The sequence below is a fragment of the Podarcis pityusensis genome (genome assembly GCF_964106645.2).
Source record: "Podarcis pityusensis genome assembly, chromosome: 17".
Taxonomy (NCBI): Eukaryota; Metazoa; Chordata; class Lepidosauria; order Squamata; family Lacertidae; genus Podarcis; species Podarcis pityusensis.
In genome coordinates this window covers 1,870,011-1,887,134 of record NC_138042.1, presented here as the reverse complement: position 1 = coordinate 1,887,134, position 17,124 = coordinate 1,870,011, and the positions used below count along the sequence as shown (strand labels likewise).

Genomic DNA, 17,124 nt, shown 5'->3' with positions numbered 1-17,124 from the left:
GCTGCCCATCCTGCCCCAAAGAGAGATGTCTCCTCACACTGCCCCATAGGGGCTTGGGACTTGTCTGTCTATTCCCAATAGCAAGGGCTGGCAGACTGGCTGGCTGGCTGGCCTAACCTCGCCTGCCTGCCTGCCTGCCTGCCTGCTTGCTTACTTTGAGGCCAGCCTGAGAGGCACCATTTGCTTGTAGCCAGGGCTGCTGCAACAAACAGCTGTGCAAGCTTTTGGGAGGCAGAGACAAGAGAGGGCATCAGAGGAGGGAGGGAAGGAAAGAGGGACAGAGGCCAGTGTTCCCCACGGCACCCCTGACCATCATTCAAGGCACCCCAGGGTGCCACAGCACACTGGTTGAAAACCACTGATCTAGTGGAAGTTCATTGCATGGCTTGTTGAAAACCATTGACTTATGTGATTGAAAGGGGTGGTGTTGATGTGCCCAGATACACAGCTGCCTTCATTTTCATGGTGAGTTGAATACAGATGACCCCTGTGGCAAATTACCAGAGTACCCAAATCACAACACCATGGAGAGCCAGTGCGCCAAGTAATGAGTAATTTTACCATCACCATCCTTTTCATTTGGGAAGCAAAGAGCTGCTCTTTCATCTAAGGCAACAGTTTGGGGTGAAACTGAAGGTTTCCAGCTTGGGCAAAATGCCAGAGGAATCCTGAGGTTAGTAAATTCCCCTTCCTCTGAAGTAAATACAGTACTCCATTGGACTATTTCAAGGTTATCTAACCCAAGAGGAAAGGCAATAGCTTACTTCTTTAAGCTATCTACTTCGGAATCAGATGCAGTATCTTATGGTTAAGGAAGGCAACATTTTCCATTCCACCCTGTCAGCATTTCTCTCGCTGTGCTGAAATTACAAAACATATAATTTTGTCACAATGGACAGCGAGCCAAATTATGAAGCTTACATAATTTGCACAATTCATTATGTAAAATGTGTATGTATTGTTGTCATCACATTATACCATTCCATTCATTTAAATGTGAATGAAATGAAATGCAAATGGGGGGGGGGGGACGACGCGCAACATCACCAGTTATCTATTATCTGAGGACTGAAAGCAACAACAATAGCAAATACCTACTGAATTTGCTGCACTGATTTCCATTCCAGACAGGAGAAGAATAGGGAAATACCAGGAATTTCTGCTCCTGTTTCTGTTTTTGTTGGAGTTTTCCAACATCCCTATTCATAGTGCACTTAGGCTGAGGACAGGTTCCAACAAGGCATGCAAAGCCATTTTCCCTCAAACCATGCCCACCTGTACCACAGCTGAAGTCATGTATGATGTCATACATGATGGGGCAGTTAAGGATGCAGCTCCAAAAGAAAAAATGGGGTCATAAAGTGATCTCCCACCTGTTCATTTGCAAGTGGGGCTCACTGTCAGCACCCATCAGTTGACTGGTCTTGACAGTGAGTTCCACTAGGATCAGCTGCGATAGGGACAGTGCACCTTCAAAAGGGCCTGCAGACTGGTGGTGACAGAATGTCATATGACTGCATAATCTGTAGGGGGTGAGGGGGATCCACTTTCCCACCTCCATAGTAGTGGACACAGTGGAAATGGAAGGAACATGTTAACTCTCACCGTTGCTGTTGAGAAAAGACTCTCTTTCCCAGGAGGTGTCTAAGGGCCCCTTTCACATCTTTATTCCTTAGGCTGTAGACGTAAGGGTTGGACATTGGGGTGATTACAGTGTACATGATAGCAAAGACTGCTCCTCTTTGAGCTGAGTAACTGGAGGCAGGTTGGAAGTAGACACCAATGATGGCCCCATAGAGGAGCACCACCATAGTGAGATGGGAGCCACAGGTGGAGAAAGCTTTGCGCCTCCCTGAGGAAGACAACCTCATGACAGCCACCACAATGCGGACATAAGTGAGGATAATGAAGACAAAGGGTCCAAGGATGATAAGTCCACCTTCAAAGAAGATGGCTGTTTCATTGATGCTGGTGTCTGAGCAGGACAGCTGCAGCAAAGGGTCGTGGTCACAGAAGAAGTGGGCCAAGTGGTTGTCTCCACGGTAACTGAGACGCAGGAGGAGGGCAGCATGGAGCATGGAGTGGAGGGTAGAAATAATCCAGCAGCCGGCTACCAAGTGTCCACAGACCTTCTGGTTCATCACCGTAGTGTAGTGCAGTGGATTGCAAATTGCAACATAGCGATCCAGAGCCATGACACTCACCATTAGAAGGTCAGTCACACCAAAAACATAGAAGAAGAAGAACTGAGCCATACAGGAATAGAAAGGGATAGTCTTGGACGTGGAGATGATGTGAGCCAGCATCTGGGGCACTGTGACTGAGATGAAGCCCATGTCCACCATGGAGAGGCTACGCAGCAGGAAGTACATGGGAGTCTGGAGTCGGGCATCCAGAGAGATGAGAATGATCATCATGACGTTGCCCAGAAGCCCTGCCCCATACATCAGCAGAAAGAGTAGGAAGTAGAAGGGCTGCTCTTCAGGCTGGGAGGAAAAACCCAGAAGGACAAACTCAGCAACATCTGTGCCATTCTCACAGTCCATGGGATCTGCAGAGAGAACCAATCATCAAGTCAGAATGAACAAGAAGATCTCAAAACCAGTGGTGGCTGATACCCATTGGGACTGATGAAGAGAGAGGAAAGCAGGGAGGCCAACAGGTGGATCAAGAGCTAATGAATCCAGCTTTTGTCCCCACCTTCCTCTCTGCGATGTTTTTCAAGGGCAAAACTGAGATTGAGAAGAAGGAAGCTGACCATCAGGGCCACCCCTGGACTGGTTGTAGGTGGAAATGGGGGTTGTCTGGGGGTAGGCTGAGGCTCGCAGGGCAGTGACTTATTTGCCCTAATGGGCCAGATTCCACTTCTCATCATAACATCACCTATGACCACAAGGCAAGGCCATCTAGAGGTGGAAGAAAATGCTGAATTAGTTGACATAGAAAATTTCAAGGTTTGGATTTTGAATTTGAAAGCTGACCACAACAGCTGAAATTTTAATGCTTTCTAAAGTGCTGTAGTGTTGTTTAATCTTAAAAACTAACAGCTCACAGATGCTGTCAGATACTACGTACCATTGCGCTAGCTGTGAAATATAGTCCATCACTGAATACTGTTGTGTAACAATTATCAGTGGAGGAGGACAATGAACGGCTTTAGGGTGATACCCTTACATGACTTCCTTTTGCAGAAATGGAACTGCCCCTTCCTCTTTCTTTTCTTTTCTTTTTTTAATAATTTTTTATTAAGGTTTTAAACAAACAAAAAAGAAAAACAACACACACAAAAAACAATACAAAACTTAACAATAAAAACACAAAACAACAATTAAAAACAAACTCTCTTTTCCATTTCCAATTTTAAATTACTTATTTTCTGGACTTCCTCATACCTCCCTCTTTTGTATTCCAATCCACATTATTTGTCCAGCAGTTTCATTTCCACTTTTTTAATCCCAATCTTTAATTTAATAAAACGTTAAAATATATAACTTCAACTTTTTTAAACCTAATCCTTGATCTTAATGTCATATAGCTTTAAATTTTTCCCTTTTATTATCAAATTTCCATTTCTTTAAACATCTTTAATCTTGATCTTTAATCTTAATCTATCCTTAACTTTAACCTGTACAGCTGGAAACCACTTGTTTTCAGTCCAACATCACTCTAACATTCCTTAATTTTGCAGTGTTTCTGAAGATAGTCTTTAAATTTCTTCCAGTCTTCCTCCATCGACTCTTCTCCCTGGTCACGGATTCTACCAGTCATTTCCGCCAATTCCATATAGTCCATAAATTTCATCTGCCATTCCTCCAGCGTGGGAAGTTCTTGTGTCTTCCAATACTTTGCGATGAGTATTCTTGCTGCTGTTGTTGCATACATAAAGAAAGTTCTATCCTTCTTTAACACCATTTGGCCCACTATGCCCAGGAGAAAGGCCTCTGGTTTCTTGGGGAAGGTATACTTAAATACCTTTTTTAATTCATTATATATCATTTCCCAGAACGCCTTAATCTTTGGGCACGTCCACCAAAGGTGAAAAAAAGTACCTTCAATTTCTTTACATTTCCAACATTTGTTATCGGGCAAGTGATAGATTTTCGCAAGCTTAACTGGGGTTATGTACCACCTGTATATCATTTTCATAATATTCTCTCTTAAGGCATTACATGCCGTAAATTTCATACCTGTGGTCCATAACTGTTCCCAGTCAGCAAACATGATATTATGTCCAATGTCCTGTGCCCATTTAATCATAACCGATTTTACCGTTTCATCCTGAGTATTCCATTTCAGCAGCAAGTTATACATTCTTGACAAGTTCTTAGTCTTGGGTTCTAACAATTCTGTTTCTAATTTGGATCTTTCCACCTGGAAGCCAATTTTCCTGTCCAATTTAAATACCTCCATTATTTGATAATAATGAAGCCAGTCTCTCACTTTGTTTCTTAATTTTTCAAAACTCTGCAATTTCAGTCTATCTCCGTCTTGTTCCAAAATTTCCCAATATTTCGGCCATTTGACCTCCATATTAACCTTTTTCAAGGCTTTCGCTTCCATTGGTGACAGCCACCTTGGGGTTTTATTTTCTAGCAAATCCTTATATCTTATCCAAACATTAAACAGCGCTTTCCTGACAATGTGGTTTTTAAATGCTTTATGTGCTTTGACCTTATCATACCATAAATATGCATGCCATCCAAATACATTATTAAAACCTTCTAGATCCAAAATGTCAGTGTTTTCAAGAAGTAGCCATTCTTTCAACCAGCAAAAGGCTGCTGATTCATAGTACAGTTTAAGGTCTGGCAGGGCAAATCCACCTCTTTCCTTTGCATCCGTTAGTATTTTAAATTTTATTCTGGGTTTCTTGCCCTGCCAGACAAATTTAGAAATATCTTTCTGCCACCTCTTGAAACAATCCATTTTGTCCACGATCTGCAAAGTTTGAAACAAAAATAACATTCTAGGCAATACATTCATCTTTATCGCAGCAATACGGCCTAGCAGTGAAAGCTTCAAATTTGACCAAATTTCTAAATCTTTTTTCACTTCTGACCAACATTTTTCATAATTATCTTTAAATAAATTCCCATTTTTTGCTGTCATGTTAATCCCCAGGTATTTAACTTTCTTAACCACTGTTAAACCTGTCTCATTCTGAAACCTCTCTCTTTCAAACGATGTTAAATTTTTCTCTAGAACCTTGGTTTTTGACTTGTTCAATTTAAATCCTGCCACTTGACCAAATTCTTGAATCAGTTCTAAAACCCTTTTTGTACTAGATTCTGGCTCCTGTAACGTCAATACTAAGTCATCTGCAAATGCTCTCAATTTATAATGTTTAATTCCGACCTGTATACCTTTAACCGTCTGGTCCCTTCTAATCATATTCAGCAACACCTCCAGGACCTGCCCCTTCCTCTTTCTCCTCTGTGCATTGCCTGCATCCCCTCTAAATCTGCAGTGGAGGTTGGAGAACAATTGCTTAGCTGAACAGCTACTATTAATATTCCCCTGAAGAAAGCCTGTATCTCCAAATATTGGGATTTGGATATTAGTCATTTCAAATGCAATAAACTGTAAGTGCATTTATTATACAGTGGTACCTCGGGTTAAGTACTTAATTCATTCTGGAGGTCCGTTCTTAACCTGAAACTGTTCTTAACCTGAAGCACCACTTTAGCTAATGGGGCCTCCCACTGCTGCCGCTGGAGCCCGATTTCTGTTCTCATCCTGAAGCAAAGTTCTTAACCAGAAGCACTATTTCTGGGTTAGCGGAGTATGTAACCTGAAGCGTATGTAACCTGAAGCGTATGTAACCTGAGGTACCACTGTATTCTTATTATTTTGCATGGCAACAGTCAAATAATCCCAGATACTAAGTATTGTTACTTATCAACTGTCAAATATGAACAGCCAAGCATCAAATACTTGGCTATTTTTCCATGTATAACACGCCCCCGTGTATAAGATGCCCCCTATTTTGGGCAACTCCAAATTAAGAAAATGGGGGAGATTGCCCAGTGTATAAGACGAGCCCCAATTTTTAACCTAATTTTTAAATAAAAAACCTAGACTTATAGACGGAAAAGTACAGTAAAATATTTTCTATAGATTTATATATATAATGAATGTATATGCTGCTGTTATATGCTACTATCTTCTCTCAATAGCTTAAAACATGTAACAACAATTTAAAACCATATTAAATATGAAACAATGCACTAGGCAGAATAGTAGCAGTGTGGCTGTAATAATAATGATTTTATTATTCATACCCTGCCCAGCCACTCTGTGCAGTTCTAACAGAAGCCATTCTGCATATTATACTTCATATATTCCAGAGCTCATGTTTCTAACATGGATTTAGGTTCTGGATTTTGTACTTGGCTGAGAATACTTCCTGCTTCCAGGGAAGGTTGTTACATGAATAAGAAGGGTAAGAGGTATCTGTGGATATTATTATTATTATTATTATTATTATTATTATTATTATTATTATCAACAATTATATCTCAGCTCCCCTCAAAGGACCTCAAGATAGTGTACATGATTTTCAACCCCTCAGCCTCCATTTGACCTTCACACCAACCCTTTGAGGTAGTCAAAATAAAAAAAATCCTTCCAGTAGCACCTTTAAGACCAACTAAGTTAGTTCTTGGTATGAGCTTTCGTGTGCAAGCACACTTCTTCAGATACCCAGTGTGCTTGCACACGAAAGCTCATACCAAGAACTAACTTAGTTGGTCTTAAAGGTGCTACTGGAAGGATTTTTTTTATTTTGACTATGGCAGACCAACACGGCTACCTATCTGTAACTGGAACCTTTGAGGTAGGTTAGACTGAGAGATGAGTTCAAGATCATTCACTAAGCCTCATGGCTAAATTGAAATTTGAACCTTGATCTCCCCAATCCTAGTCCAACATTCTAATCTCTAATCTCTGCATTTTAACAGCAGTGTTTGAAATTCCCATTGTTCTAGGCACATTTTGCGACAGGGAATTTCATTAGCACAAGCAGTTTCTGAGCTCTGGGTGCAGTACTGCGCCTAAGATTACAGATTAAAACTGCAGAGTGGAAGGAAAGGAGGACCTTTTTCTGCCTCCCCCCCTTCCAGCTACTCTCTGAAGACTGGAGAAGAGACCCTCTTAAGAATATTAGGGGGGTGGGCAGGGGAAGGACTAAACCATATGAAAAATGAACATAGTATTTTAGCTTCAGTTGATTCATTTTCAGCTTTGTCTTCTTGTTATAAAAAAGCGTGCCTAGACATTCCATTGTTGGGCCATAACCAAGGTTTAAGGTGCTGTTTAGCTTCTACTTTTCAAATCTCAGTTTCTAACATGGCTCTCTGTAAACCCCAAGCAGAACTGATTATTATTACTTAAAATACTTAATAGAGGACAATGAACCAGAGATTACCTTAAAAGTGGCTAAATTCTGTGCTGCTGCTATAAAATTAAGGAGACAAGCTTTGAATGACTCTAAAGGCCCAATGTCTTAATATATTTTAAATTAGTAATTAAGGTTTTAACATATGTTTTAGCTGTTTTATATCTGAATTCTTTATTGTGTATTCACTCATAGAGCTTAATTTTAATCTATTTATTTTTGTATGCTCTCTGTTGTTGTACATGTTGCACACTGATCAGTGACCGAAATAAATCAATTCATTCATTCATTCAACATGGCTCTGCAGAAGGAAGATGAATACACTGGAAGATGCGGAGGCAGGGACTGTGGAGAAGAAAATGTTGAGTTCAAAAGGAAAAGAAAAGAAAAGCTAGAGGTTGGGATCTAAGAAAGCTGTGTAAAAGATGGAGAAACCCTGGGAAGGGAGAGAGAGGGAGGAGGAAGCAGCCAGGTCCCTCCCTGCCTCTGCTGCCAACGCATCTCTAGTCTCCACTCTGGCACGGGGAACAAGGCTGTCCAAGGTAGAATAGCAAGCCTCTCTTCTCTCCGTCAGAGTGCACAGCTTCCAAGGAGATGTCAAGTTATTTTGGCACCTGAGGTAGCCTGGGATTGAACCTGGAACCCACTGATCTGTGGCCCTTCCCCTGTGGTCTACTGCCAACTGCTGTTAAAAACAATATAAAAATATTTATTCCCCCTAGCCATATAGCCTTTTTGTACTCCTACTGGTCGTGTTCCCATATAAAGTGTGGAAGAAGACACTAACAGGCTGTGTGGATGAGGAAAAGCTGACCCGCCCAGGACCCCACCATCTGTGGTCCCAACTCCCAAGCGGTTTTCTTCCAGTCTCACTTTCATAGTGACAGTGAGCCTGGCTGGTGAAAAAAATGCTCAGGGAGATGCAGAATGAGGAGACAAGAGAGAGTAAAGCTCAGATGTCAGGTCCTCTCACCTGCATGTGTGTGTGTTAGATCTCTACAACTTAGCTGTTTGATCCAGTGATTTTCATGCATAACACTGTGATACACAACACTGTGTGTCTGAGAAACCCCACATGCTTAACTTGCCAAACAAATGGTTGTTGGTGGCATTGGGGCATCCCCAAAAGTAGAATCAGTTTTAAAGTGGGGAATGAGGCAACTAATTCCTTTCCCACTGACCTGCACACATACATTGCTCACGGGTACACAATAGCATTTCTGCCCCCCAGCATCAGAGGATTTCCATGCTTCTTTTGGACCTGGGCTAAGAAATTCAACTTCTTACCTCGCATCCACCTGGACAGACAATGCTTCCCAGAGCTTGTTGTTGCTACTGTCTGAATGTTAAACAGCAGTAAAGGAGGCACCACAGAAACATCTTGGCACTCCCTGCTTACCTGTATCCTGATGCTCCTAACTTCACACCAAAAATCAATCTTCTGGCACAAAATCAAAGCACCAAGCACAATGGAACAATGTCAAAGTCAGATACAGCTGATCTGTTTGGAAGAGCCAACAAGAAGCCAGGAGGCATCCATTTAAAAATCAGCACTGAAGGTCCCTGGGGATGTTTCACATGACGTATGAATAGCTCTTGGGATGCTGCTGTCTAACTCCAGAACAAACTCAAACTTAAAGGGTCCGTCACATGGACGGTCTCCTGCCACTGTAGTAAATAGTTTTAATGCAGGTCATCCAAGTTCCACTCTTTATAATCTTGTTAGAGATCTGTGGGTGCTGGATGCTTGGGTTTAATTAGAACTGGGATGTGAAAATGGGTCTTAGTAACCACAGCATCCTTTTCTAAGTACTCACAGACTGACTGTTGAATCACTGGGTAACAATTTTTTACTTTGTGAATGTTGTCTAGATTTCTACAACTGATTTAGGGTATTTTTGCACTGCTGAATCAGGAAATGGCATCTGTTTCTCTCTATCAGGTCAGGTTTTTGTGTTATGTTGATTTGAAAAAAAATCAGATCTTGTGACAAAATTGATTACATTTTTGTGGCATTATCAGCTGACATATCATCAACACATATCATATCATCAAGACATATCGTCAACACATATCATCCTAAATATGTTTTTAAGAGGTACTGCATTTTTCAAACTTCAGGGCTTGAACTTCCGTTTCTTGGAACTCCTGGAATGCTCAGCGGCAGGGAGGTCTCTCTTCGGAGTCCAACAGTAGTCAGTCATCATGACTGCGTCCCAGCGACCCTGATACCTGGTCTCCATCTCTTTCATGTCCTGATGGAATCTCTCCCCCTGCTCGTCACTCATTGAACCCAGGTTCTCAGGAAACTGGTCCAGATGTGAAAATAGGTAGTGCATCTTGATGCTCATGTTGCAGCCCAGGTTTCTGAAAGCAGTCAGCATGTTGTTGACAAGTTCTGCGTAGTTTCTGGCCTTATTGTTGCCCAGAAAGTTCTTCACTACCAGAACAAATGCCTTCCACGCTTCCAGTTCCACTTCATTCATTGAGTTTCCGAACTCTGGATCTCTGATGAGCTGACGGATCTGAGGACTGTCAAAGATGCCAGCTTTCAACTTCTCCATGGTCAATCCTGGAAAAGCCTGGCACAAGTAAGTGAAGCAGTCACCATCCTTGTCCAGAGCCTTGGTGAACTGCTTGATTAAGCCGAGCTTGATGTGCAGCGGTGGGAAGAGTATTCTGTCTCTGTCCACCAGAGGGTCGTTGATGACGTTCCTTTTTCTGCAAGGCACCAATTCCTCCCGCACAGGCCAGTCCTTCTTCGTGTAATGCTGAGCACGGTCCCTACTATCCCACATGCACAGAAAACATGGGTACTTGGTGAAGCCAGACTGTTGTCCCAACAAAAAGTTCACCATCTTCAGGTCAACACAAATAAACCACTTATGCTGATCATAACCAATTTTATCCAGCACATACTTCACCGCTTCATAGTTCTCCTTCAGTGTAGTCGAGTGAACCAGGGGTATAGAGGCAAACTGGTTGCCGTTGTGTAGCAGAACACATTTCAGTGATCACTTGCTGCTGTCAATGAACAGTCTCCAATCTTTGGGTTCGTACTGTGGCACTCCAAGCTTGAGCAGAAGCTGTGCAATATCTGCACAGTACACCAAGTCCTTCTCTTCCGAGAAAAAACGGAGGTACTCTTGATGCCTGTTGCGGAAGAAGCTGATGCGAGCACTGTCAGAGAGGAGGTTTTTTTCCTTCAATCTGGATGCCAACAGTTCGGCAGAGTCCTTTGACAAGCTGAGGTTGCGAACTAGATCATTCAACTCCTTTTGGGAAAATGGATGTGGAGCATCATCTTCAAGAACCACTTCTTCTTCATGTCCTTCAACACTGGAGGCATCTTCGTCACTAATGTCAGGAAGTTCTCCGAAGATAGGCACTAGAATTCCATCACAATGAGCTACAGGACGACGTGCTGATTGAAGATCAGGATACTTGAGGCTGCTCCGGTTCTTTCTGATGATCCCAGTCACATAAACAGCGCAGAAGTAGCAGTCAGTGACATGGTTTGTCGGCTCCCTCCAAACCATGGGAATTCCAAAGTTCAGACTCCTCTTGTCATTGGTCCACCCACGTAGAGTCTCGGTGCATGCCTTGCACACCATGCTTTATCCTGGTCACCAAGTTTAATACCAAAATAACTTTATGCTTTGCCGCACCAATTTATGGAAGATTTTGAGGTTTTATGACTTCAGACTGATCCCTTTTCGACATAACCACCCAGAACTATCGAACCTGAATAATTAAAATAATCATTTCCAGTCAAAACAATTATTCAACATGGCATTTTAACCCCCACCAACTTCTTCTAAAATGCTCCACACAAGCGTACATGTGAACAAAAACGTAAAAAAACGACATGTGGCCATAGCTCAAAAACTTGACCTGATTGAGCAAAACCAATGTGATTTTTGGATTCAGCGCATCAGATTCGTCCTAAATCAACTGAAAAAACGCAGACAACAAATTTGTTGTTGACCAGTGATCTGTTCTAGGACCTTTCCTGGTATCAATGTCAAGCTCATCGGTCGGTAGTTACGTCAGTCCTCCCCCCCCCCCCTTTTAAGATGGGGACATTTACCTGTCTCCGGTCTGCAGGGACCTCACCTGTTCTCCAAGAATTCTCAAAGATCATAGACAAGGGCTCTGAGATTACATCCGCAAGCTCCTTTAGAACCCTAGGATGCAGCTCATCAGGCCCTGGATGTCAGAGAACTGGACCTTCTGACAAGCAGCGAAACCGAGCTGAGCAGAAGCAGATTGGTCATCCCTAGAGGAGCAGGAGGAGAAGTGAAGGCCTTCATTTTTGGACTCATCTATCCATCCTCCTGCCCAACCCAGTGGGGAACCTTCCCTAGGGAGAAAGGCCCTGGGGTAGGAAACGTCCCCGTGAGCAGGGTCTCCAGATGGGACCAAACAGGAGGAAGAGCTGGGCCATGGGGTGGGGAGTGGGCTTCATTCTGCAGATGCCCATGCTGTTGCGAAGGGTGGACCACATGTAAGCAGGATCACAGGTGGGCCCAGGGAGCCTGACCACTCGGAGAGTCTGGAAGACCCTTCTGCAGGAAACCGGGGCAGAGGGGGATGCATGTGTGAATATTGTGGCATGGGAGGGAGGGAGGAACAGTGTTGCACCCACAAATGCATCTCCTTGAGAAAGCATGCCTGGTGCCCCTCCAGAGGAAGGAGGAGAAGGATTCCCACAGGAGGGGGGAGAAGCAGTTAGTCAAAGGAATTCAACCCTTGTACACACAGAGAGAGACAGAGAGTCACAGAGAGCAGGAATTCAGCACCAAGGCTCAGATTGTGACACAGAAACAGAAATAGAGAGAGGGGAATCACCCCGATCGCATAGACTCACGAGATTAGCCGAGAAGCGCGAAAAGTACAGGAAGAGAAGGTGGGGGTTTTCCTGTTGGGGGAGAAGGGGGCGGATATGTGGTTTATGCACTTATGTGTGTGCACTCTATTATTACAATGCTTTCATTCTACAAATCACTTCACCGGTGCACTCTACAAGCCTTCTGAGTTTCCTTCCATGGGACTTTTCACATCACGAAGTTCAGGCAGCCAAGGGAGCCTGTACAGCGCTAGAGAAACATCATCATAATCATCATTAAACTTTATATACCACCCTTCATCCCACAATCTCAGGGTGGTTCACAGTTAATGGAAAGAAACACGGGCCAATGATAAGATGTGCTCAAAGCACTGCACCCACCAAAATTCTGAAGTGCTCTGAGAATGACACAGAAAAATGGGAGGCTCTTTCACAGAGGAATAACATTTCCAGAAATTGGAGGACAGAATGTGGCCCAGCACCAGCTTGAAAGCCATTCACATTCATGAAACACATCTATGAGCTCAGCGAAACCTCACTCCTGTTTCAGGAAAACATTTAAATAAATACACATTTAAAATTCACCCACCCAGTGGAGCCTCATAATCAGATGCTTTCTGTTTTTGCCATCAAAATGAGCTGTTTTATTTAAGTCTCTCAATACCATTTTATCAGCAGCTGGATTTATTATGGTCTACTCATCTGTGGTTTAAACCACTGAGCCTTGGGCTTGCCGATCGGAGGGTTGGCGGTTCGAATCCCCGCAACAGGGTGAGCTCCCATTGTTCGGTCCCAGCTCCTGCCAACCTAGCAGTTCGAAATCACGTCAAAGTGCAAGTAGATAAATAGGTACCACTCCAGTGGGAAGGTAAACAGCGTTTCCGTGCACTGCTCTGGTTTCATCGGAAGTGGCTTAGTCATGCTGGCCACATGACCCGGAAAAACCGTTTGTGGACAAACGTCTGCTGCCTCAGCCAGTAAAGGAAGATGAGCGCTGCAACCCCAGAGTGGTTCGCAACTGGACTTAACTGTCAGGGGTCCTTTACCCTTACCTTTTACTCATCTGATATTGTGTCCCTCGTAATGGGCCATCATGGGCCATTCAGGAAGAAATGTTGGCAGCTTCCAAGTGCTCAGTAATAATAATCTTGCATTGGTTGAACAGGATCAAACACCATTCACGCTCACTGTATTGTTGCTACTAGTAAAAAAATTGTTGCTACTAGTAAAAAAATAAATAAGGGAAATGATATTGGTTATGAAAGCACCTGGATCCGGATTATGACAGGTTCATTAGTTTTAGAGCCAGATGTAGCCAGTATCGGTGTGCAAAACATGTCCCTTCATTTCTGTAGTTTCTCATTTTCCACTCCATGGTGCACAGACTGAGTCTGCTCACACTATGACTTAAATTGCACATCTGAAGCACCTTCCCTCCTGAAAGAATTTCGGGTACTGTGGTTTGTTAAGAGAGGTGGGGAATTGTAACTCTGTAAACTATAATTCCAGAATTCTTTGGGGGGGGGGGGAGACTAGTGACAGGACATCCTCCATGACACCTGAGGGCAGCAGGCTAGTTTAGGGGATGCAGGCCAGGTTGCAAGGAGTGCGTAGCTCTGTCCACCAACAGAGGGCAGAAAGTCCTTGGCTGCTGCCACTTCCATGCCACAAAATATCTGCCACCTGAGGCAGCTGCCTCACTCTGCCAGATGGTAGGGTGGCCCTGAGCCCAATATATTTTGCTGCTTGAGGCAAGCCAACATACATAGCAGAATATTCAAGGATGGCCAAATTATAATTAGGTGGTTTGCAATTTAACAGAACCACCTGCGCCATCGGGGCCTTATAAGGCCCCCCAGATCTCCTGCAATGATTTTGCAAAGTTTTTTGCAGGTAAAGTTGCTCAGATTCGGAAAGAGGTAGACTCCACCGTGGGAGCAGGGCCAGGGCAGGAGAGTGCAAGAGTCTTGTCTTGTCTAGTTGCATGGGATCAATTCCAATCTGTTACCATCGAGGATGTGAACAGGCTTCTTGGACAAGTGAAACCAACCACCTGTCTCCTTGATCCTTGCCCATCCTGGCTCATAAAAGTAAGCCGGGAAGGACTGGGTGATGGGCTCTGCATAGTGGTGAATGCTTCCCTCTGTGAGGGAGTCTCCCCAGCCCTGCTGAAAGAGGCAGTCATTAAACCACTTCTTTAAAAAACATCTTTGGGCCTGGCCAATATGGCCAACTATCGCCCAGTCTTGGGCAAGGTGACTGAGTGGGTGGTTGCTGAACAACTCCACGCACACCTGGAGGATGCGGACCATTTGGATCCCTTCCAGTTGGGATTCAGGCCTCATCATGGGACTGAAACCACCTTGGTCGTGCTGGTCGATGTTCTCCGACGGGTTAGGGACAAAGGTGAGAGCTGTTTCCTAGTTCTGCTGGATCTCTCAGCGGCCTTAACATCCTTCTGGACCGTCTAGAGGAGTGGGAGCTGGGGGCACTGTTATACAGAAAGTCGTGTTGGGGGATGAGTGTTCAGACCCCTGGGCTCTCACTTGTGGGGTGCCTCAGGGTTCCGTCCTCTCCCCCATGCTTTTTAATAATCTATATGAAGCCGCTGGGAGAGATCATCAGGGGGTTTGGGCTGGGTGTTCATCAATATGCAGATGATACCCAGCTCTACCTCTCTTTTAAATCAGAACCAGTGAAGGTGGTGAAGGTCCTGTGTGAGCGTCTGGAGGCAGTTGGAGGATGGATGGTGGCTAACAGATTGAGGTTGAATCCTGACAAGACAGAAGTACGGGACAGGGTGCGGGTGGGTGTGGGGGACTCCCTGGTCTGAATGGGATAACTGTGCCCCTGAAGGCCCAGGTGCGCAGCCTGGGAGTCATTTTGGACTCACAGCTGTCCATGGAGGCGCAGGTCAATTCTGTGTCCAGGGCAGCTGTCTACCAGCTCCATCTGGTACACAGGCTGAGACCCTACCTGCCCACAGACTGTCTCGGCAGAGTGGTGCATGCTCTGGTTATCTCCCGCTTGGACTACTGCAATGCGCTCTATGGGGGGCTACCTTTGAAAGTGCCCCGGAAACTGCAACTAATGCAGAATGAGTCAGCCAGACTGGTGACTGGGAGCGGCTGCCAAGACCATATAACACCAGTCCTGAAAGACCTACATTGGCTCCCAGTATGTTTCGGAGCACAATTCAAAGTGTTGGTGCTGACTTTTAAAGTCCTAAATGGCCTTGGTCCAGTATACCTGAAGGAGCGTCTCCACCCCCATCATTCAACCCGGACACTGAGGTCCAGCACTGAGGGCCTTCTGGCGGTTCCCTCACTGTGAGAAGTGAAGTTACAGGGAACCAGGCAGAGGGCCTTCTCGGTAGTGGCGCCCTCCCTGTGGAAGGAAATAAACAACTATTCGACTTTTAGAAGACATCTTTAGGGAAGTTTTTAATGTTTGAAGTTTTATTCTGTTTTTAATGTTTTGTTGAAAGCCACCCAGAGCAGCTGGGAAAACCCAGCCAAATGGGCGGAGTAGAATGTATGTATGTATGTTACCATTGGGAAAGGCACCTGACTGAGCAAGCAGGGAGGCAGTAAGTATAGCAGATGTGTGACTAAAAAAGCATTTATTTATTTATTTATTTATTAAATTTGTATACTGCCCTATCCCCGGAGGTCTCAGGGCGGTTCACAGAATAAAATCACAATATAAAAGCACAAAATACATAATCCAAATAAAAACAAGAACAACCCAATAGCCATGACAGCTGCCATCATGCATAGTTTGATCTTTAAATGGAAGCACCCTGAGGAAGGTCTCCTTTTCAAACTTCTAGGCAGATTTCTCAACAGAAACTCAGCTATAAGCATCTCTTACACCCTGACCCTCAGGGTCCCTTCCAACTCTACAATGCTATGGTTTTATTATATTTCATCATACTTAGGTCCAGTGGGTGGGGAAAGGTTCAGCTTTTGAATCTACATATGCCGATCAATTAAACTATCTTAATGAAAGGCATGGATTTAAATGGGAATCATTTGATTTGGCTGGATTTCCTCATATTGTTTTTCAGAAAATAATGGATTTTACTTTAGTATAATTAAAATAGCATGATGGTTACAATACAATGGAACAATGTTAATCCAGATTAAGCACATTTTCATGGTATTTTAATCTACAGTGGTGCCTCGCAAGACGAAATTAATTCGTTCTGTGAGTTTTTTCGTCTTGCGAATTTTTCGTCTTGTGAAGCAACCCAAAATCCAAAACCCCCCCAAAAAGTTTTAAAAGTTTAACTTACCAAATGGCTGCAAAATAAGTTTTGGAAAAGCTTCAAAAATCACTAAAGTCTTCAAGCAATGCACCCTGGGTATTAACGGTTTTAAGAAAAAGGAAACAAACTTGCAAGACGTTTTCATCTTGCGAAGCAAGCCCATAGGGAAATTCGTCTTGCGAAGCAACTCAAAAAACGAAAAACTCTTTCATCTTGTGAGTTTTTCGTCTTGCGAGGCATTCGTCTTGCAAGGTACCACTGTAGTTTGACTCAGTCTCTGGGTAACCAATGATTTATAAGTGCATTTGTTCAATGTCCTTTCAGGTTCCTCACCTTCAGAGTACAGTGGTACCTTGGTTACATATGCTTCAGGTTACATACGCTTCAGGTTACAGACTCCACTAACCCAGAAATAGTACCTCGGGTTAAGAACTTTGCTTCAGGATGAGAACAGAAAATGTGCTCCGGCGGTGCGGCAGCAGCAGGAGGCCCCCATTAGTTAAAGTGGTGCTTCAGGTTAAGAACAGTTTCAGCTTAAGAACAGACCTCTGGAACGAATTAAGTACTTAACCCGAGGTACCACTGTATGTTTCTTTCTTTTTAAAAAAA

At 43.8% G+C, this 17,124-nt stretch overlaps 1 protein-coding gene across 3 annotated transcripts; it reads right to left on the bottom strand.

Moving 5' to 3' along the window:
* Positions 1-966: 966 nt before the first annotated feature.
* LOC308467087 (olfactory receptor 1B1-like) lies at positions 967-13,457 on the bottom strand. Of its 3 annotated transcripts, none has more exons than XM_080988507.1 (2): positions 13,298-13,457; positions 967-2,551 (listed from the first exon to the last, which is right to left on the bottom strand). In XM_080988507.1, exon 2 carries the CDS (start codon positions 2,544-2,546, stop codon positions 1,602-1,604), a length of 945 nt encoding a protein of 314 aa, XP_080844633.1. In that variant the 5' UTR covers positions 2,547-2,551; positions 13,298-13,457; the 3' UTR covers positions 967-1,601. The 3 variants fall into 3 exon arrangements, with proteins under 3 accessions (XP_080844633.1, XP_080844634.1, XP_080844635.1); XM_080988508.1 differs by lacking the exon at positions 13,298-13,457 and adding an exon at positions 8,796-8,884; XM_080988509.1 differs by lacking the exon at positions 13,298-13,457 and adding an exon at positions 2,759-2,942.
* Positions 13,458-17,124: the final 3,667 nt, after the last annotated feature.

What these genes read in the sequence shown, in the direction of transcription:
- LOC308467087 (XM_080988507.1), bottom strand. Translation starts at nt 2,546, where the DNA reads ATGGACTGTGAGAATGGCACAGATGTTGCTGAGTTTGTCCTTCTGGGT.